The sequence below is a fragment of the Mugil cephalus genome, chromosome 5 (assembly GCF_022458985.1).
Source record: "Mugil cephalus isolate CIBA_MC_2020 chromosome 5, CIBA_Mcephalus_1.1, whole genome shotgun sequence".
NCBI lineage: Eukaryota > Metazoa > Chordata > Actinopteri > Mugiliformes > Mugilidae > Mugil > Mugil cephalus.
In genome coordinates this window covers 1724716-1747495 of record NC_061774.1, presented here as the reverse complement: position 1 = coordinate 1747495, position 22780 = coordinate 1724716, and the positions used below count along the sequence as shown (strand labels likewise).

The window sequence follows — 22780 nt, the reverse complement described above, 5'->3', positions numbered from 1 at the left end:
TCTTCTTTGTTGTGATGGACATTCATGTTTGAGTGGGATTTGGCTGCATGCAGGTAAACAGGAACGCAAAAGAGACAGAACAGCCTGGTCTGATATTGATGACAATCAAATGACCATGTTCTGTTTTTGAAGCAAAAACTGTTCAGTGAGTGTAGTCTGAAATAATTATGTATGGTAGCTGTCTCTCATGTCCAACTCTATTTACTTGTGAAATGTTAACAATGACCAGGGCATAGAACAGGAAGTCTATCAAGATATCAGCTGGCTACATCAGAAACTCCAAAACATTTGCCCACAGAGGCTTAGTCATCAGTTCTGACAACAATCTGGTTGGTGCCAAGCATATGGGTTCCCTCATATGAGCTAGATTAGGTAGCAGTTCCTCCTGTCATCATTCTGCCACCAAAATGTTGAAGGACTGTCATAGTTTATTCGTGGTATCTGCTTGCATCATACCCTGATGTAGAACATTACAAGAGGTATCAATCATGTGAATTCACACATTCAAATTCACATGATGACGTTATGAGTCTCCTTGCAATTGAGATCTGCTGGTCATTGCCTGAAAAACCTTGCTCTTATGTTTTTAGGATTACAATTTTGTGCGTACACCAGACTTTAGAAGTGTTAGTACCCTTGTGGGGTTTTACTGGTAGAAATATAATATTGTTATTATCTGGCTCTGACTGGAACCAAGAGCTATTGCCAGTCTTCAGCATAGTAGCCAGGGCTGAGAGTAGACTTGAGGGTTTCACTTAATACATACATATATAGTACGTATACAGCGGATAAAATAAGTATTGAACACATCACAATTTTTCATAGTAAACATATTTCTAAAGGTGCTATTGACAACCCAAGTAATCCATACATAGAAAGAAACCAAAACAAATAAGCTCAGAAATTAAGTTATGTGTAATGATGTAAAATAACAGAGGCATAAAGTATTGACCACGCTTACTGATATTTATTTAATACTTTGTACAAAAGCCTTTGTTGGTAATGAAGCTTCAAGATGCCTCCTGTATGGAGAAACTAGTCACATGTATTGCTCAGATGTGATTTTGCCCCATTCTTCCACCCGAACAGTCTTTAAATCTTGAAGGTTCCACAGGCCTCTTCTGTGAACTCTGATTTTTAGTTCTTTCCAATTTTCAGGTGATTCAGGTGATTGGCTGGGCCATTCTAGCAGCTTTATTTTGTTTCTCTGAAGCCAGTTGAGAGTTTCCTTGGCTCTGTGTTTGGGACCATTGTCTTGCTGAAATGTCCACCCTCGTTTCATCTTCATTATTCTGGTAGATGGCAGCAAATATTTCTCAAGAATGTCTCAGTACATTCTTCCATTCGTTCTCCCTTCAATTATATGAAGTTTGCCAGAAATGCAGAAAAACAGCCCCACACCATGGTGTTCCCACTGTCTGGATTATGGCCCCAACAGTGCTCACTGGAACGTTCAGGAGTGTATAAATTCTCCTGTAACCAATGCCATCAGAATTTTTTACAATGATAAGGTTGTGTAGGTCTTGAGAGAGTTCTTTGCTTTTACCCATCTTGAAATGTTCCTTGTGTGACACCTTGGTAATGACACACATTTATATCGGCCGTCAGTTTGGACTGAACCAGCTGATATTCATTTGCACTGACAAGGGGCAGGATGGCTTTCTGACCACTGATAGATTTCAGCTGGTGTCTTGGCATTCCATGCCTTTTTCCACCTCCCTTTCTGCGTGTGTTCAATATTTTTTCCCTCTGCTATTTTACATTATTACATATAACTTAATTTCTGAACTTATTTCAAGTCAATAGCACCTTTAGAAACATGTTTACCATGAAAAAATGAAAAATTGAAAAGGTGTTCAATACTTATTTTATTTTTAGTGGATGCTGCTGTTATGTCTGATGATGGGGTATCATGTGATTCTCCATTCAGCTGTGGTACCTTTTACTTATTGCAGAAGATAAGACCCACAGAGTGGCTAGGTCTTCCACAGTGTAACTTCCTCTTTATCACACTCTTGTCGTCTCACTCTTGCTGCCTGAGGCAACCTCTTAGAAGTTCATTCTGGGGATGATCTGAGATCATGGAATTTTGACACTGACTAATCCTCACCCGCTCCATTTTCATTGTTAATAGAGTATTGGTGGCCTAGACTTGTATCCATCAGGTCATGTGTCTTAAATTATGATGTTAATATGTTAATTGTAAAAACGTGGATAGTCCTTGAGCACAGATCACCACAATTTGAAGGTGATAAGTGTGAACCAGGCAGGGAGAGCCTGATTAAAAAGATTAGTTCATATCAGACAGAAAAAATGTAGACCATTGTTCTTGTTATTATGCAATAATAACAAGAACAATGGTCTACACATGAATTATTGTGTCATTGCGAGGCTTTAAAGATGTTATTTCAGTTTATATTAACATGTAATAACTGTTACACAGTAACTTGACTGAGTGCTGTGCCAAAACAGTTTTACCTGTCGGTGAACTCGGTGCAGAGGAGATGTAAAAACTGTAGCTCACAGTTTGAACGAATGATTTCTGCATTGCTGTTGGGTAAAAAGGGAAAATGACAACAGATGTATGCAGCAATCTGGTAAGGCTTTGGAGGGGAAGAAAAATCCAATTTAAGTATGTATGCTGGAGATGCATTTAAACACCAGGTGTAAGTGTAATCCAGCTAAATCGGAGCAAGACTTGTGCCAGCTATGAGACACATGCTGGTGCCAGTTGGAAAGGAGGCTAGACTTGGAAAAAGAGCGAATATCGAGGGATCATATCCATCCTTTTGTTATTCTGCCACTGATCCATTTGCTGCTTTTGTCAGAGAGCTGGCAGCCACATCCACAGGGAGGGAAGGAAGCAGACGCTGAGGAAATGTTCTGAGGTAATGGAAGAGCTCCACCAAGTGGTGTGGAAAAAGCTGTGATTAATGCAAAGGCAAAAAAAAAAAGGCAAAGAGAGAGGAAGAGAGAATGACCAAATACTAGTCAAATAATGACTGTGGCACAAACAACACTCCTTTTAATACAGAATTGCAGTTTGTGGGTATCTTTATAAAAATGCAAATTACTGCTTCAAACTCACATCCAAGTACTCACAGACATACACTAAATGTCTTTAACAACCCTTTCTATTAGTAATAGTAACCACTTCCTCCTCATTTGCCAAGATTAGATTAAGATCTGTAGGTATTTGGGATCAGTAGGACCTAAGAACAATAAAAAATAAGCATCATCTTTGAACTGGAAGTAGTTTTTGAAACAAATCATGTGGGCCCAGGGATTATTTCACTGTATATTAAAATTTAAATGTGAACCAAAATATAAAACTGTTTATGTTAATGCAAAAGCATAATTGTAAACAATGAAATCCCAACTTCCTCAAATGAGTACTTGTGAATTTGTTACATTTTCATGTCATATCCAACTAGAAAAGTTAATAAGAATAAATGAACAAGTGTATTGACCCTTCACTACCAGGACGTGGCAGATAAAGTGTTTCCTTATGAGGACAACAGGTCTACAGTAAATGAAGCAGAAACCTAAAGCCTACTGTCCCCATATGAGGACACCGGGTTTCAGGAGGATATTTTGTATTTTGTATTACTTTTGTTAACATCTTGGCTACCTGCTCACTTCATAATTATAACTTTGTTCTTGTTGAGAGAACCATCTGGCAGGACTTTAAAGCTAAATTTGCTGTTCAACACACCTGTGTTTTTATCCAGTTCATCTAATTTGTTTCTGCTTGCTCTCTTCTTTTGCTTCATTCAGGATTATTTACATTTAACACTAGGGTTTATTACTGGTTTTCACAAGATAAAAACAATTACTAAGGCAACACTTCATATTTTGCCTACTTTCCACAGTGTTATTTCTGCACCAACCACTTCCTTATTTCCCAAACGTTGGGGTAGCCTAAGGTCATACTTACAGAATGTGCAAGTATTGATCTCATAGTAAAAAAAAAAATTATAGCTACTAAAAGACATAAGACAACATTTATTTTTCCCACGTATGAGAAATTAATTTGTCACAGTAGTGCAGAATAAGGTGGCAAGATATATACAAGAAACAATAAAAGACAGTCATTTGAAAGAATGACAAAATACAAAATACAAAATATACAAGCATTTTGGGGACTCTGACAGTCAGTATATACAGTGTGGACAGGAAAAAAAATGCTAAAAAAAAATGGAATATAATATAAATTGCTAGGATCAGTAAATGTGGGCATTGGGGTAATTACTGCAAGATAGGCAGTGCAAAAAAGCAGATTATTGTGCAAATAGCCTGTAAAAAAAGAAAAATCTGGTCACAAAGACAGTCCCAGTTGTAAGATATTGTTAAGGGAATTTGTTAATAATCTGTTAAATAACAGACAATTTGACAGACAATTCTACTTGGGTCTCATCTCTCCACAAAACATTTTCCCAAGCCTTCTGGCTTGTCCACATGATGTTCAGCACACTACAGACAGACAAAAATGGTCTTTTTGGAGAGGTTGTCCAGTGTTCTCTTGGATGGTGGACTCATTCAGTGCGTTTAAATTCGCCTTTCTACAGTCCTTGTCCCAGTTTACATGCAGCGCAGGAAAATCGAATAACTGTTCTCCTCCTCCACACTAGGTGGCAATATGTGTCTTTTCAGCAGCGGCTGGCCTTATTATGTGATATAATAAACAGGAGTCGTTCATGCGGCAGACCGGCATTTCAAACAACAACCAGACAGTTAATATATCATTTTTTAATCCTGCACGTAATGTGCACATTAATTCTGGTGCAGGTAAGATATGTGCTATCCCTCAGACGGTTCTTCTTCTACTGTGACCGGCTTTCTTGGATGTTTTTGTTCCGGGGTCACACGCCAGCGCAGCGGTTGTGGAGCATGCGCACACGCATTATCCGATGGAAAAATGCAATTCATCGTATACATGCCGGAGAAAATCGAATTCCACTCGCATTATCTGGGTGTCTAAAATAATGAGAACTCCTGCACTTAAGTTTTCCTATAGTCCCATTAAGGCAATAATTCTTTTTTTTTTTTCACGTACAGGAAACGTACTGATTGATATTGACATTAGTTAATGTGAGAGGGCCTTTAGGTGCTTAGAAACAGGTGGATTGTTGATTCCAAACTCTTTAGGGACGGTTTTGTCCCCTTTTCCAGGCTAATGAGTAATGACAACATTTTTGCTGAGGTGCTCATAAGATGTTACTAACTTTAACATGAACCTCATTTCCAATCACCATTGTTTGAAGTAAACAGAGGAACTCAACACAGCCCACTAGCTACAGACTAGTTGTGTTTTAGCTGTGTAATTACAGAACAATGCTGGCACAACAGAGCAGAAGTTTAGCTTAAATCGGGATGCCCAATACATCAATTGTAATCAACAAAATTGTGGTGAAAACATGCAAGTTGCTTCAAAACTTGAGCGAACTAAGCAGTTAGCCTTCCGGTATAAAAATTAGTGGAAGTGCAGGAGCATGTAAGAAACCAATGCAGTGGAAGTCATCAGGGTAAGGTATGTGCCCATAAATGTGGACATAGTGTTTGTACATATGCATACACTACCAGTCAAAAGTTTGGACACACGTTCTCACTGAATTGAACAAGACGTGTGTCCAAACATTTGACGCTTCGTTTTTTCTTTCTTTTTTGGCGGTAGATCATTTTGACGTGATCATAAAAGTAACACGCCAGCCAAGGAAGTATGAGCACCCCTAAGCCTAAATGCTTACAGTGGTGTAGCCCTAGATTTAAGCTCTGCAGATCCTTTGTGGGAGTATAAACTAAGCTTTTTTTTGAAGTGCGCAGAACCCTCAAGCTCCCGTGCCCCTGGCAGAAAAACCAAGCTTGAGGGAGATCTATACAGTATATACAGTATTAACTGTCATGCAGGCTACTTGCAGTATCCATGTTGGCCAGCAAAGTCTTGCACTATGTTACTGAACCCTAAAATACGCAGAAAAACACACATGTAATATCCATTTTACTGTTTACTGTTTTCACTTTACACACACACACACACACACGCACACACACACACACACACACACACACACACACACACACACACACACACACACACACAGATTCAGATTCACCAACACCCTGGTGCAAGTGTCAGTGTACTCAAATACGTCATTACACTAAATCTGCTCCAAAAAACTATTGAGAAGTTAAAAATGCCAGCACACAGAATGGAGAACACAAAAAGATAAAGACACACATATCCACATAGAGATATTTGCACACAGAAATACACAGCAGCTATTGTTCAGCTGGAGGTCCATTATCTAACCACTGCCAGCTCTTCTCATCACAAAGTGTGTGTGTTTGTTTGTGTGCATTTGCGGACAGCTCACCTCCCACTGTGGCTATAAGCTTTCTGTCACACTACACTGCAGCTACATTTACTTCAGACTCACAGAAAGAAATGCACACACCCACACACTTGCACACATACACACATTTATACACATAACAGCTATTGTTGGCACCATAATCCAAGTGAAAAATCATCTTCTGGTACTACAATGAAAACAGGAGCATAGTGTCTTGACAACAAAAGACGGTTGTATTGCTTTGTGAGAGTTGGAAACAGAAGTGAAAATAGAGGGATGGTCCACAGTAACATTATTGTAATCTATGAAGTACTTCAACAATAGTATATGTATACCAGAAAACATTACAAAAATATTACAATAGGAAGCAAAAAGCACTCTTTGCTACAAAGACGTGATGTGGCATCAAGTTATCAGCTCTAAATCCATTAAATCCCCACCTATAACTTCCCTTTATACTCATGGTTGGATATGTAAGTGACAAGTGAGGTCTGGTAAATGTATGTAGTGTACTGAAAATATGTCACTATTGTAGTGGAATGGAACGAACAAAACAAGACTGGTTAAGAACTATGAAGTGAAAATCATTCAAAAGATGAATTGACATGTACAATCTCATCTTCTACTGGTTATCTGAGTCCAGGTCGCAGGGGCAGCAGCCTCAGCAGGGAAGTCCAGACAGCCTTCTCTCTGGCCACTTCCACCAGCTCCTCTGGAGGAACCCCCAGGCACTCCCAAGCCAGACGAGAGATATAATCCCTCCATCTTGTCCTGGGCCAGCCCTGAGGCCTCCTTCTGGTGAGACATGCCTGGAACACCTCTAACGGCGTCCAGGAGCCATCCTTACCAGATGCCAGAACCACCTCAACTGACTCCTCTCAACGTAGAGGAGCAGTGGTTCTACTCTGAGCTCCTCCTGTGTATCAGAGCTCCTTACCCCACTCTAAGGCTGAACCCAGCCTTACATGTGTCTGTCTCAAGTTAAATTATCTATAATGATTGGTAACTTGTTAAAGATATGTTCACCTGCGTATTAGATTTGGCACTGACAGGATGCACCACTAGATTCTCTTGGTTTCATCAGCGACTGTTTACTCAAATGTTTGAAAGTGTAAGTTACTTCAATGACTGGCTGATAAAAACAGTGATGGCACTAGCTGATACCCATCTTTCTATGTTCCCGTGTTGAACTGGATGGATCATAAATCGTAAGTAAAATAAAAGCTGCATTTAGAAATTAAATACATAACAGACCTTTTGTCCATAGCCAAGATTAAACCTTGTTGTTGTTGTTTTTAAGTTCATGCATCCTGCTTTTGTCTTCTTTGTCATTCATGTTTTTTCTCTTTCACTCTGGAAAATAAATGGCTAAAGAAGAAGCTGTGCATTGCATCCACCCTGCAGCGATTTCCTCAGAAAGCTGTAGTGTGACCACTGATCCACCAGGGGGCTCTGTGTGGTTGCTTGCTTTATCTGTCTCCTTTTTGGGTTCCACATGAGGTCTTGTTGCTGCTGTTTAAAATGGCAGAGGTTGTAATGCTGTGGCAAGAGCTGGGTGTGGGAGTCATTGGTTAACAGTGCACACTGTGAACCTCTAGGTGTCACCGATTATCTAGCTGTTAAGGTATCAGAAGAGAGACACGTCTTCATCGAACCCCGAGTCCTCCATGAAACTCCCTTTTCCCTGTCTCCTCCCTTTCTTTTGTTTCAAGGATTCGAGTGGCTCAGGGACTGATTACTGAAATCTCTGTGTTTTTCTAAACTGACACAATAATTCTGATTGCACCAAGACATGTAGTGCAAGCACAATTACTTCAAAGCCTTCTCATGAGCAGGGTAGTGCCAAACTAATTGCAAACAATGAAAAGCGCCACATTTTCTCATGTGAAGAGTGAGACTTGGGTCTAATGTTTTTTTTTTTTTTTGATTTTTGACAAACTGTCTGACCAAACCAGCAAAGCACAGCAGCTAATGAGTGTGTGCTTGAAAAAGTTTCTTTCAGGTTAAATGTGTTCAAATCAGTATTTTGATATTTAAGAGAACAGCATTTTGTCTTCATTGATAGTATATTGAACTATTGGTTTGGTACTGTATGTAAATATGTATGTTATGGAGGACAGCATTGTTGTGCAGCATTTGAATACTGCACAACAGATCCTTTATTTCCTATTATTATAAACATAATAAATGTACACAAGATACAGTATGACTGCAACCAAAACACAAATATAAACTATGGACCCCAAATAATGTTTGTGTATTATTATTTTATTTGTGTACCATTACCATCCCCACAATAATTTCACAAAGACAAGTGTCTATTAATTCATTAATATGTTCATGTATACATATCATAAGAGACAAATGAAAAAGAATCACGATACAAAAGACAATTTAAATATGTAGAATGTCAACCGCATGTCAAAGTTTTGATTTTTTTGTACTTAACATGCATTCAAAATATAAAAATAGACTTTTCCTTAAGTTTATATACACTTTTTTTTATAAATATAAGTATACAAATGTATTTTTAAAATACAAAGATAAATACAGTCACATAGTGTACATTGTGTACCAAAACAGCAATTAACAAACTTTTTTTTGGATATTTAGCATTCACAAAACACAGTTATTACTTTAGAAATGCAACTTTAACGACTATTGCAGGTCTTACTTTTTGTCTTAGTTATTTCAGATACTTGTTTGTCCTTTTTTACCACCCACGCTACCACCTTTATTCTGCATAAAAGGAAGAAATAAGTGGGTGGTTAATAAATAATGAGGATAAGAAAACAAGGAGTCTAGCTTTGCCGGACATCCTGTAACAGTTTGTTGATCTCAGCTACCAACTCACTAGCGTCCACCAGCTCATGACGGCTGTCACTGCGCTTGCCCTGAAGGTGGCTCAGCACAGAGTCAAAATCGTCCTCCTCATAGTTCTCTGGGATCTCCTCCATAGCTGGTAGCCACTTGGAGGAGGGTCCAGGTAGTGGCACTGGCACAGGAACTGGCACTGGGGTTGTGGAGGGCTGCACCAGTGTGGGGCTGACCAGTGCTGTGAGTAGTGGACTATTATGGGGTTTGGGGATGTGGCCACTGTTCTGGGGACAGATTTTGGGTGCCTGTGAGACCTTGTGGTTGCTGCTCTGGGAGCTGAGCTTAGTGCTGGGTTTCAAGGTGTGGTAGCTGCCGCCTTGGTGGTGGCCAGATGGGCCAATGTTGCTGCCTGGGTTTTGGAAGTGGGTATTGGCAGCCCAGGCTGCCACACCCTGCTGGTGGACGGAGGGGCTGGGCTTGCCAGGCAGATGACCCCTTCTGCGATCTAAAGATCCAGACATTGGCACACCCACCCCACTTAGGCTAGTCCCTTTCTGGTTCTCATTGACCTGGACATAAGAGTCCAGACCCTGTGGTAGCAACCTCTGAAACACACTGCTCATCTCTGACAGCAATGATGTGGTCCCACAGAGGTCTTCATCTCTCGCCTTGTTGCTTTCACCCTCTCCACCCTCTTCTTCTCCACCATCTTCACCACCCAGGTCCTTGCCAAAAGTTGAAAAGCTCTGGTTCCGGGACTGGCCGGCATCAGTGCAAGGCTGCGGGGTTGTTTCTTGAGAGAGGTCAGTGGCTTGGTGAGCTTCTTCCCCAGGAATGTACAGGTTGCTACGGTAGTCAGAGGAAGATGAGGCTGGAGAGGCCAGGGGAGGCATCCAGCACTGATCCGAGTGACCCAGGACACGACATTCCTCTGTGCAGAGCCTCATAGCTGGACAGACAGACAGAAACACTTATTAGTAATCAATTCAGTAATCAACAGGTAGATGTCAAACCTTTACTCTTACTTTACTTTTTGATACCAACTGAAATGTATCTTGAGTGCCAAAGTGTCGAAATATCAGACAAATGTTTGCACAGATGTAGAAAAAAGGATATTGAAGCAGAATACCTGAGTGCTGAGTAAAATCAGATTTACACTGAAATGATCATGTCAGATACACATTTGTATCTTGTCAATTAATCCAGATATATCAGATAAACAAAGGCAATGAAGACATTAGAGGAGCTGAAACCAGAAAATGTTTCTGGTTTGTGGTTGATTAAATAGTGTATATAAATTATACGTAATAATGTGACAACATATAACCAGGAAGCAGACTTAGAGGGTCATAACATACACTGAACAGTTTATGTTCATTAAGTAAACTACAATAGCTTAAAGCTGCGGAAGGCAATGCCTTTGAGTAATTGTTGGAGCTTAAAACAAAGCTGTAATAGAGCTAATGTAGACACATGGAAACTGATGGAAAGGGTGCCTTGATAAGTCTGAAAAGTTCTCTGCAGGATTTCTGCTTGCTACCTTTGAATGTATTTACCACAGAGACAATTCAGCAAGGCTGATCACACTCAAAATAAGTACTCCTCTTAAAGCGCTGCATTTTTCCCTTTCATGTCTCGCTTTTCAATATTAAATCTTCAAATAGAAATCTCTGAAGGATAAATTAGACAAATCAAATATGCCAACTTAAAGCCTTCATTAAAGGAGTGTGGTGCTTTTCAGTCATGCTATTGAGGGACTTCATTATCCCCTCATTAACATGAAAGGAACATTTATAATACATCTTAGCAGATGAAAAGTGCATTGAGTTCACTGGGGGTGGGGGGGGGCTGGGAGGAAGGGGGGCACGCAAGAGTATAGGCAGGTTGGAAACCCGCTGATGAAAGGGTAAAAATGACATTTTCGTGTTAAATGAAAAAAAGAAACAAAAGAAACAAAAAAAAATCAAGCAATCACGTAAACATTAGCTGAAAGCCTGACTGTAATGCCAATTAAATTAGATTACACACTGACTTTCTTCCCAGTGAACTGTCTCTCTTGTTTGTTTGTGACAGCTCATTGCCAAGAATATGGTTGTTTTATTTTTATTTATTGGTCTTTCATATGTTTATTGGATGGACATTAACAGAGAAAGACACAAAGTAGGTAGACTGGGTAAAAGCAGTGTTCTGTTGTGAGAAAGATACTTGCTGTAACATTTCCTTTACCTGGCCTGGTACCAAAATCTGGCAGCAAGTGGGAGAAAACCACTGCACCTAGTGGTTAAACACCAAGAAATCCAACTAGTAAACATGAAAGCTGACCGACTGTATATCATTTGAATAGTTGCGCTACAGCACATTATATATCTTTTGCATGTTTTTAAATTTTTGGCCAAGGTATTTGGTTCCCTTCCCAGTCTTGATACTAAGCTAGGTTAACTGGCTTCTGACTCCAGATCTGTACTCAATACACAGATGAGAGATGTCAATGTTTGAAAGTGAGTTTTGCAATATTTCTTGTCTGAAGATAGATTATCTAATATAAAACCTTCTGCAGCTAGGTGGGTGAAAAACCCAGCCATAATGACAGAGAGCAGACTAAATGCAGCTCAAAATCATCCATGCTGCAGTGGACACGGGGGCGGGAGGTGGGCTGAATACACGGAAGGGGAAAGGTGAGGTTTGAGATGTAATTATGCTCTTCAGGGCTTTATCACAAGCGTAACTCTGAGCCAACTCCATAGCAACTACCTCGCCACATGGCAATTAAATGCCTTCTTTTCATCAAAGGAGCACGAGGGCTTCAGTTTGGACAGCTGAAAGTGAAGGGCTGAAGGTGGGAAAAAGGAGATTGACTAACGAGCTGAGCTCCTCCACATCGCTGTAAAGGAAGTAGGGAGGGAGGAGGTGTTAGTGATGAGATTGTCTGCCCGTCTGGGTCGACTTTAATTGGGATGTAGCTCAAATGTGGTATCGAGTGATGGCTGTGTGGGAAGCTGGCTGGAAAGAGGCAGGAGCTTTGGGAGGAGAGGGATGGCGTGATAAAAGAAGTTGCCGCAGATTGCTACCTGTATGACGTTAACTACAACAAGCTGAGAGATGGAGAAATTTTAGATAGTGTTTCCCAGCCAACTGTTATATGGAACATCACAGACATTTCATGCTAGCATATGTACTTTTTAAATTAATTAGGGTTAATCAACAAGTGTTCACGTTCCTCCCTCCTTGACTTCAACTGCGGAAAAGGATGCAAAGTCCATGCAGTGTGAAAGGAAAGAGATGGGTGGTTGCAAAAGAAGACTACTTGAGCATATCTGGAGAGATATATATTTTGCGACAATGAGGTAAACTCAAAAGGTTGAGTGCATCCAGCATCATTCACACTCCCCCAAGGCCAATGCACATGCAGCCACATGTAATGCAGAAGCAAAATGTCATGCAAAAACAGTTGAAACAATGTTTATCTTAACGAAATATGTATAAACATCTGATCCTGGACATTTGTTTTAAACTGGATCATTTGATTATGACATCTGTCTACTCATTTTGTATAAAACAAATCCATACTGAAAGGAAGATTAGTAGACTACAGTGACTAATGTAGAAAGTGTTTAAAACTAGCAAAAATCCAAAGCCATATTTTTCAGTTCTATATACCAGAACTGTTATTTCATTCCTTTATCAAACCAAATGGACAAAATGTATTGTAGAATTATTGAAGATTGGAGCTGGATTTAGCACAATCCTTTACCCATCAGAGGACCTTGTGATGGGGTTTCTACTCCAAAGCTGAGAACTTTTTAGAGACACATAGTAAATGAAATTGAGTTGTCAACTCTGTTTTCATTAATAGATGTACAGGTCTGTTTGGGAGATCCTGAGATCTAGTAACTTGTCCTGGATATTTCTTGACATCTCTTTAAATAAAGAGGATGCAGTATATGAAATATAATTCAGTAAAATGATAAATCGTAAATTGAGTAGGAAGACAAGGCGGGGCATGATGTACATGAGGTACATGAAGGCAGGGTTATGTGGGGTATTGGATGGTGGGGGTGTACCTGCATGCGGTCTGTGCTGGCCATCAGGAGCATATATCTCAGTAAAGCCCTCACCAAGGAGCCTATCCATGGGTGACTCCCTTCCAGGCTCGTAGTCACTGTCCCCAGCCTCGCTGTCTCCACGACCGCTGTCCTTCAGACTGAACTTATCCATCTCATTCAGGGCATATCTGCACCGAGCAGACACATATTTGATACATTAATCACTGACAATAATGTTATCAAAGCTATGGAGACACCATGCTAAAGATGAATAATAAGGTACACAGAGAAGCAGAGTGCACTTTGCAGAAAGGGTTTTACATACAATTATGCAAATGGGAAATTACTAAGCATACAGTTTGACTCCAAAGAAAAAAGCTGGTTGATATGGAATAAATGGTTATGTCAGCAGACACAATCATGTTCGACATTTTCTGCTATCATATTACTGAACTGCACAAACAAGTGTCCCTTTAAAGGATTATTTTACATGTGCGTTACCTGTAGCTCCTGGTGTATTTGTTGCCTCTGAAGCTTGGCCGTGGCTGGTACTGGCCCTGATGGAGCATGGACAGAAGCTGTGAAACTTGCTACAATCCCAAGGGAAACAAAAAAGGACAAAAAAAGACAAAAATAAAAGGAAAAAATGAAGAGGGGAAAATGAATGGAATCAAACAAGCACGGCCACAAGACAATGTTGGGAGGGTGGAGGGTGCATTTGGGGGAGGGGTTGAGGGTGCGTATGATTTTGTGACTTGCTGCTAAATGTGATGGTCAACAGAAACATGACATGTAGAGCTAAATGTCACACACTATGACAAAATTTATAAGAAATACCAATTATAATACAAAAACATGCATCCATGATAGTGGTCCATCTTTGGATTTTATATAGTAAATATTTAAATTCTAATATATATTACTTATATATAAATAACAACTTGTAATGACATCTAAATTTAAAGAAAATTTGCTAGATGCATAAAAACTGTCAATGTCTTACCTCCACAGCAGGTGTGGTGTGGGCAAGCTCCAGGGCAAAGTTCTCTGGCACATGATTGGAAGAGATAGTGACCAGGCTATTGAGTGACTGGCGGCTATGATGGCTCTGCCTGCTCCCCAGAGTACCTCTCTCAGGAGTAGGGGAGGGTGAAGGGGAGCGTGGGTGTGACCGAACAGGTAAAGTTCCATTGACAGTTGGGACCAGAGTGATGTCTGCCTTGTGGATCTGCCTGGAAGGCTTCTTGGGGTGGTTCTGGTAACTGCTTTCTGCCACACGGCAGTTATAGTTGTGTCTGGGGTCTTTCTTTTCACGGTTGCAACGGGCAATGGCGAACATCACCATGACAATGAGCAGCAGAACACACACAGCGCACAGAGAGATGATGATGACAATAAGGGAGAGATCCGGCAAGGCCTGACTGGAGCCAGTAGGGTACAGAGGAGGGAAGATGTCCATGTTTTCCTGCAGAGAGAGCCTGAGGAGGGCTCCTGTGGCCAGCCGGCTAGTGCCTCTGTCTTGCACTTCCACTCTGATCTCCATCACATCCCGTGTAGCCTGTTCCAGACTTGCATTGGTTCTCAGCTCGCACCTTCGAGCATCCATTACAAAGAGCCCATTCTCATTGCCACCAACAATGGCACAGCTCACCTCTCCATTGGCACCGGCATCTCGGTCTGTGACTTTAAGGGCAGTGATGAGCTGACCCGGAGATGCGTATTTCCAAACCCGGAGCTCAGCAGTGTGATTCCGTAGGGATGGTGAGTGGATGATGGGTGGGTTGTCATTTTCATCCAAAACTGTGAGCAGGACAGTGGCATTGGCTGACAGTGCAGGCTTCCCCGCATCAAATGCCTGAACCGTGAATCCAATCCGGCTGACATCTTCGTGGTCAAAGCTGCGTAAAGCATAGACTGCACCACTAGAAGGGTCAATGGTGACATAGGTGGAGATGTGGCTCCCTTGGACCAGAGCATCGATGATGGTGTAGGTGACCTGGCCATTGGTCCCCAGATCTGGATCTAAGGCCACCACAGTCATCAGGTATGCTCCAGGAGAGTTGTTCTCAGATTTAAATACCTCATAGCGGCTCTTCTCAAACCTTGGAGGATTGTCATTTTCATCTAATACCTGGACAGTAAAATGTTTGATAGTGGAGAGGCTTGGTGAACCCCTGTCTTCAGCTATCACTGTCAGACTGTACTCTGATCTTTTCTCCCTGTCCAGCGAGACATTGGTGAGGATCATGTAATTCTTCTCGTATGTTTTCTGGAGCCTGAAGTGGCCGTGACCATGCAGTCTGCACACCACCTCCCCGTTGAGCCCTGTATCGCTATCATCAACACGCACCAGAGCTATGAATGTGTCCACAGGGGCACATTCTGAAATGTAGGCCACCTCCTCTTTACCAGGCGTCATCAGGTTGATGTTTATCTCTGGTTTGTTGTCATTCACATCCACCACTTTCACCACAATTTTGCAAAGTCCAGGAATGGAATTAGGCCCCAGGTCCTGTGCCTGAACATCCAATTCATAAGAGGCAGTGCTTTCATAGTCGACTTTTTTAATTAGAGTAATGTGGCCATTTTCTGGGTTTATCTTAAATGTTTCCAAGATCTTTGGCGAGACATGACTGCTGAAAGAGTAGACTATTTTCCCATTAGTACCCTCGTCTGGATCTGTGGCATTTAAATCAATGATTAGAGTCCCAAGGGGAGAGTTCTCCATCAAACTGATTATATAAGCCTGCTCGTCAAAAGCTGGGCTGTTGTCGTTGGAATCAGAAATACTTATCTTGAGCAAAGTGGAGCCAGACTTCGGGGGCACCCCATTATCCGAGGCCGTGAGCTGAAACTGGTAGCTGGACTGCACCTCCCGGTCCAAATCTCTCATCACTACCAACTCTGCATACTTGGCACCGTCAGTCCTGGTCCTCACATCGATCTTAAAGAAGTTATTGGGCGTCAGAGAGTAGGTATGCAAGGAGTTCTCCCCGACGTCTGCATCCACGGCGCCGTCCAGCGGTACGCGGGTGCCAACGGATGCGCTCTCGGAAATCTCAATGGGGACGATGGCGCGGGAGAAGTGCGGGGAGTTGTCGTTAATGTCCAACACTTCTACCTCCACATGGAATAGCTGCAGGTACTCTGTCGGGAGCGTAACCACGTCGAATTCAATAGAGCAGTTGGAGTTTTTCTCACACAGCTTCTCGCGGTCGATTTTGGTTGCAATTGCGATCTCTCCGTCTTCCTCCCGGACAGTCAAGAACGAAGTACTACCCCGCTGCATGGCGCGGAACCGAAAGGTCAAGGAACTCGGTAGTTTAGATAAAATCCCAGCTACATCTTCCTTTAAACGTGCAATAACTGTACCTACTTTCTGTTCCTCGTAAACTTTATATTTCAGAGTCTTACCGGTGGTGCCGTGTATAAGCGCGACGAAAAGCAATAGTTGAAGTAATGCCGAGAAGAATATATTTCCTTTGGTTTGCACCAGTTTTGCCCCCATCTTGTGCGTCTCACTGTGGCGATTACTTCCACGGAGGGTAAAGAATAGGTGGGAAAATGTCTTCTCAGAAGTCTAACATGTTAAATCCACTGCTGTTGCTCTGTCCGCAAAAAAGGACAAGAAGAAATAAATAGATGAATCAAGTCTTGGAAAATTGTCCTTTTCCTGGAATAAGATGACACACACAAACAAACTGGGGCGCCCTCGCTGTAGATTGATCTGTTGCATATATCTACATATGCCCGACGCGTGTGTTCACCAGTGAATGAGTGAGAGTTTGTGTCTGAGCGAAGAAAAGGCACAGCTTTCTCCCAGTCAGAGAAGGAGAGAAGGAGGGAGCCCTGTCTGTCTGCGTGTGTGCGCGCCGTGCGCTCTGCTCTGTCGTCGCTCCCACCGACCGCCCCTCACCCAAACTGCATCTCTTTTCCACACAAAACAGCCCCTCTCCCTCCATTCGCCCACCCCCCAATCACAGAATGACCTCCTTCAAATAGCACAGGAGGCACTATTGATGGTAGCCGTGTCCCTCTCCCCCACCAATCCAGATGACACCCCAGTATTAAAAGTGTGTCATAACAATGGACCACGGGAGGAATTATTCTGGGTTCACCCGCTTTTAACACAGCCGCACACTGACCCGCGGCAGACTTACATTGTGATGGTTGCATTCAGAACGTGTGCCAACTCGGGTCTTTTGTCGTGTGTGGGTAAAAAGCGAAGTTGTAGTCCTGTGAATAAAAATGTCAAAAGCAAGGAAGCATACTGGTTCCGCGGTGATTTTGTGACTTATTCCTAGAATAGCTCCTTTACATTATGTTGGCATCTCATTCTGCTAATTTTGTCTCTTTTTTGTATTGGAGCTAATAACTTTTTTTTTCTTGCCATGCACATGGGGTGCACAACAACGCACAGCATATTTCAAAATCGCCCGTTAAATCGGGTGACCGCACATGTATGATACTCAGTGCGCCCAAATTCATATCCCAGAAAGCAAAAAGACTTTGAATCAACGTTCTATGGTCAGGAAGACCATATAATTTGACAGTAAGATTTTTTGGTGAGTAACAGCAAAACTTACATAGCCTTAATATCATTTGACTGTAATGTTGGCATGTGATGTTGTTACTTATTCACACTGTGTCATCCTTGAACTTTGTGTCTACAAGAAAAAAACATCATCAATTAAATAATCTATGAATCCATATATATGTATATGCAATTTTGTCTAACTGTTCAAACTGACTCATCTATAATTTGTCAGTGGAAACAATATGTATTGAGCATTTCAATTGGTAGTTGACCCAAACAAACTACTAATAGTTTGGCACTTCTACGATAAGCTTCAATTTTTGGCACAGTAGTCGTGGATAGAATGTATGTTTATGTTTATTAAATATTTTTAAATATATTGGTATGTTCCTTGATCTCTTGACATTTAAATGCGACACTAATAAATACATTCTGTCACTCACTAAGGGAGAGGTCTTTCACATCCACCCAGCTGACCCAATTTTCATTTTAACCCTCCCTCACTCCCCCTCCTTTTTTTTTGTCTGCATAATAATGTTTTATGGAAGCCTGGTCTCCTGATCTCACCAAATTAACATCCTCAAAACTCAAAGTGTTCCACAGAGAGCAAACAACTGGGCAAGCTAAGCTTCATGACAGCAGCACCAGGCCATCTGGCCCGTGCCTCAGACAACCCATACCTACAATTACCATCTATTCAGATTCTACCGCCTGCTGTCCTAGAATCAGCAAGTGAGAATTAGCCATTAGCCCAGCTCAGATAAAATCTAATATCCCCATCATGTCGCTGTGGAAAACTTGGATGACTTCACTATTCAGTATTAATCAAAGGAAAGTGGTGGCTTTGGATGGAATGTGTTATAGCTAGATTATGTTGCAGTAGGGGTTGGAAATGCGCATACAGATTGTAAACGCTGATAAGTATTTTATGTATTATGTATTAATCCAGTTCTGCTCTGAAATGTGTTAAAAGACCCCACTACTACATCCACATTAGTGTCATGGCCTCCAGAATACAATTTTAAACATTCCCCAGACTTTATTTTTCCCAATCATTCAGAAAGTAATGAGTAGAGTTGTGCACAATTCCACATACAGTAAGCTTCATTTGGAGCGCAAGCCATATCTGATGACCGCCATGCTGATTGGTTTCAGCACAGCAAATTATCTGGGACCGACATCTTTGAGGAGATGCGTCTCTGTGATGGATTTTATCTGCATTTTAAATTCCAACGTGTGGCCCGTGGGAACAGGCTCTCTGCGCCGCCATCTGTCTTTCAGCAAACACATGGACATGGGCTCCCGAGCTCATACACACAATGAGGCCGAATGACACAACAAGGGCAAAGATTCCATGCCGTCCACAGTTTATGGACACTCATTTTGAGAGATGTGTTAGGGGAACTCATGAGTAAAGTCCTGGAACCCTGCCTTGCTAAATACAGGGGGAAACTATGTAACTGACAAAGTATTTCAATTATTTGTACATAGTTTCTGGCTAGAACTGTACCTAGGTGCCTTGCTTAAGGGTATTTCAGGCATGGATGGGGGATTGGAGCCAGTGACCATACAGTCCTAAATCCACTTCTGAACCACTAATCCACAGCCTCACCAATATGCCATGCTGAGTCTCACTGAATTATATTTCTGTTTAAAGAAAAAAATGAAGCCCTGAAAGCTAAAGTCGGTCTTTTTATTCAACAGATTATGCAATTAAAGGAAATATTGTGACGGCAACACACTGTGTCCATGAGCAGCAACACTGAGGTCTCTCTCCTGGGGGCATGCAGAGTCCCAGAGCATTTCTACGATAGCTGAAACCGCAGATAAAAAGGACCCATAACATATAACAAAGTTAGATATGTATTGGGGTGCTGGCTCACATCTCTTTGTCCTAAATGAGGAATGTGAGGAAATGTTTTATGTGATGCTAAAGCAACCTCACTGGTCAAATCAATGAGCAACCTTTTTTTCCTGTGATGATGATGCTGATGCTGATAACACGTAATCATCTAGAGATGGTACAGTTCTAAGGAAAGTGCTCAGGTTCTGTAAACTCCGGATTCAGGAAAAGTTTATTACTGATGAATTTCCAGGCAGCTCATATGGCCATTTGGAGGGGAGATGGCCAGGCGCGGTTCGTGGGGTGGATGCTGAGTTTCTTCCCCCAGGGACCATAAAATTACTGAAAGGAGTTCGGACAGGGGTGAGGGGCTGCATGGTGAGGGGCGCAGCAACTTTGTCATTGAAATGAAGCAGGAGATCTTCATGACAAAGGCATTGTAGCAGGTGGAGAGAGCCCCCAGCACACATACACACCCACACACACAAGGAGGAGTTCTTGAGTGCACACCAGAGAAATGGGGTGGAGGCTGGGAGAGTAGTGATGCTTGGAACCTATTTATTTTTTTGACGCCTGGACGCTTTAAGAGTATAAGAACACATGAAGAGGTTCTGTGTTTATTTCACTGGATAACATTTTTTATTGTGTCCAGTTTTGATGTCAGCAAAGAATTAAACGAAAGTTGTAAATGTTAACCAACAGTTAGAACAAATGCAGCAGTGTTAGCAGCATTATACTGCAAAATCCAATAACAGTTCAGTTCAGTTTAACTCAATACTCGTGGATTCATTTAGGGCCCTCTGTGTTGATATGCAGGACCAGGCAGAAGGGGTGTCTTGGTGTGCATCAGAAGGCTGGAGGCATTGTAAAGGCACGTGAGCATCTGCCACTATTTCATTATCCTGCTGTTAGCTCGTTCGAGACGGAAGGGATTTGGGGTGGGAGGAGAGAGGAGTCAAGATCTTACCAAGCCCACCAGAGACACAAGCCTAAATTTAACACAGCACCCGCTAATCACTGGTTCTTGTGTCGCTTTTAACAATACGCGGTGACTACTATTAAAAAAGTGTTCAGTGTTTTAAGAGGTAACCTTCTAACATTCTGCTGGGCCGTATATGGGACATCTGTAGCTTCTTGAACCAATCAGAGCTCTGTACACGAGTTGTGTTTGCGTAAATGCTGCATGCTGTATGTAAATTTCTTGGTAAAAGTCATCATAGGATTCAACCAACACGTTTTTTCAAAACTAAAATTTTCCGGTGAATCCAACAACTTTGATTACTCAAGAACAATGCCACTTAGAGTGATTCTGACTTTTGGGAAAACTTCAGTCTTGACTTTCAAAAGAGATCAAGACCAGACATGAGCTCCAAAATGATTATCAACACTACTTTGGGTATGACCTAAATAGGCTTTTTTTTTTTTGCAAAAAGTCCATAATAAGAATAAGAAGAGATTAAATGAGGATTCCACATATGCAGACATTCAATATGACAATACACTCATGAACGTTTTCTCCCATTCAGTGAGGAGAACAAAGTTTTACTTTTTTTTGCTGTATTCTCAGCCTATATTCTCTACTCTTCTCTTAATTAGTTAGTGATTACCTCTATTTCTGCAGCATTGTTGTTCCAAGGAGGTTCCTTGTTAAGCTGAAACAGTGAGTTGAGACAAGTGCAGCAAAATTACACACGAAGAACAGCAACTGACACTATGGTGACAGATTTGCAGATGTGGAAGTTGCAAATTGGATTCTGTCTTTGTTGTTTTCATCAGTCATTTGTGGTAAATAAATGCCTTCAGTAAATTCAACCCCACTGTCAATGTGCAGAAGCTAGTTCAGTATGAATTGACATTTTTTGTATCATCAGCAAAGATTTTGTCCTTTTCTGTTTCAAAATGATAATGTCCCCAAAGCCAGCTCCATGTCCCTTTCCATGTAATTCCATTACTCAAAAGTATACTAATTAGCCAGCAAGCTACCATTACACCATTGTACTTATATCCCACAGAACTAAACATAAGCACACTTATGGTGCCTGGGCACATTGAGTGTATAGTGCTCACTAGTGAAAGCATTTATACCTAGTTTCAATAAAATCATAGAAATAGTGAACATAAAGAAGGCATCACAGTTCATAGTGTGTATTGGCCTGAATTAAGGCGAGCTTTCTCTGTTTGACATATGAGCAAGGAAATGCTTTTTGGACCAGTCACAGTTGCTACAGTCCGGCGCATCAGGTTGTGCAATAGAATCTGGAGCTGCACCTGAGCTGTGCCGTCAACACGCCATGGTACTTTAAATTCCCACTAGACCCTTATTCCTTTGGTGTAAACACAAATGGGGGAACTGAGTTTATCAAAAAGTTTTTCTTAATAAGAAACTTAGCCTTTGAGAGAGAAAATGTCTGTGATTGGCACTGTTTGAAGCACAAAACATGCAATATATTTACAGTATATTTGAACAAGTTAGAGATTTTTGGGGTCAGAAAATGCTATTCTACAAGTATATGCAACAATATAAATAATACTGGATTGCAAATATTGTGATAGAGACAACCAAAAAAGGGCAGATTTTGCTGTTATCAACACATCAAAATCATTTTCATGTGTGCATCAAATGTCATTGTACAGAGGAAAATGTGTCAATGATAGAGTAACTTCATGTAAATTCTGCAGAAGCTCTAATTGCTGCATTGTTTACATCACGTGTAGTGGTGTTCATGGCGAGCTGTTTTCACGCTGTATGGCTTGTTGGCTTTTCTCTGAAGCACAGGAGCTTGCTTGCTCTCCTCTTGTCTCTGATCAGCTCTGATTGTCTTTGTTGGGATTGCCAAGCCATTCATAAAGCCTCTGCTTCTACCTGGGGTGCAGTCTTGTTAACTGCCCCCTAGGACACCATTCACATTTGGAGGCTTTGAAGGAGCTCCTTGACTTGGTAATGGGATCTCTGAGCTGTATACAAGGCCCTTGTCTTGTTAGGTATGAGCTGTGCACCACCGCCATTTACCTTGTTGACTTTCCCCAAGCTTTGAAAAGACTGTCCTGTTTCTGCTTAAAGAGCAGCTCTTATAAAGAAACCACACTATTTCAAATGGTCTGTCAATAGGTAGGGATAATTTTTTCTCTGAAAAGAAAGAGAATACTCTACGGAGGGGCTTATAGAAAGACACACTCGTAGCATTGG

At 41.4% G+C, this 22780-nt stretch overlaps 1 protein-coding gene across 3 annotated transcripts; it reads right to left on the bottom strand.

Annotated features, from left to right (window-relative positions):
* Window positions 1-8600: 8600 nt before the first annotated feature.
* pcdh18b (protocadherin 18b) lies at window positions 8601-17146 on the bottom strand. 3 transcript variants are annotated; one of them, XM_047585623.1, is made up of 4 exons: window positions 14217-17146; window positions 13715-13803; window positions 13286-13401; window positions 8601-10119 (listed from the first exon to the last, which is right to left on the bottom strand). In XM_047585623.1, exons 1-4 carry the CDS (start codon window positions 16719-16721, stop codon window positions 9155-9157), a joined length of 3675 nt encoding a protein of 1224 aa, XP_047441579.1. In that variant the 5' UTR covers window positions 16722-17146; the 3' UTR covers window positions 8601-9154. The 3 variants fall into 3 exon arrangements, with proteins under 3 accessions (XP_047441579.1, XP_047441577.1, XP_047441578.1); XM_047585621.1 differs by having other exon boundaries at window positions 13232-13401; window positions 14217-17144; XM_047585622.1 differs by having other exon boundaries at window positions 13232-13401; window positions 13715-13770; window positions 14217-17144.
* Window positions 17147-22780: the final 5634 nt, after the last annotated feature.

Bases quoted from the DNA above. Each gene is read 5' to 3' on its own strand.
- pcdh18b (XM_047585621.1), bottom strand. From the start codon at position 16,721: ATGGGGGCAAAACTGGTGCAAACCAAAGGAAATATATTCTTCTCGGCA. The intron at 13,804-14,216 runs GTAAGACATTGA...TTGGGATTGTAG, and splicing joins ACACCACACCTGCTGTGGAG to CAAGTTTCACAGCTTCTGTC. The intron at 10,120-13,231 runs GTACACCCCCAC...CTGTCTGTCCAG, and splicing joins CCAGCACAGACCGCATGCAG to CTATGAGGCTCTGCACAGAG.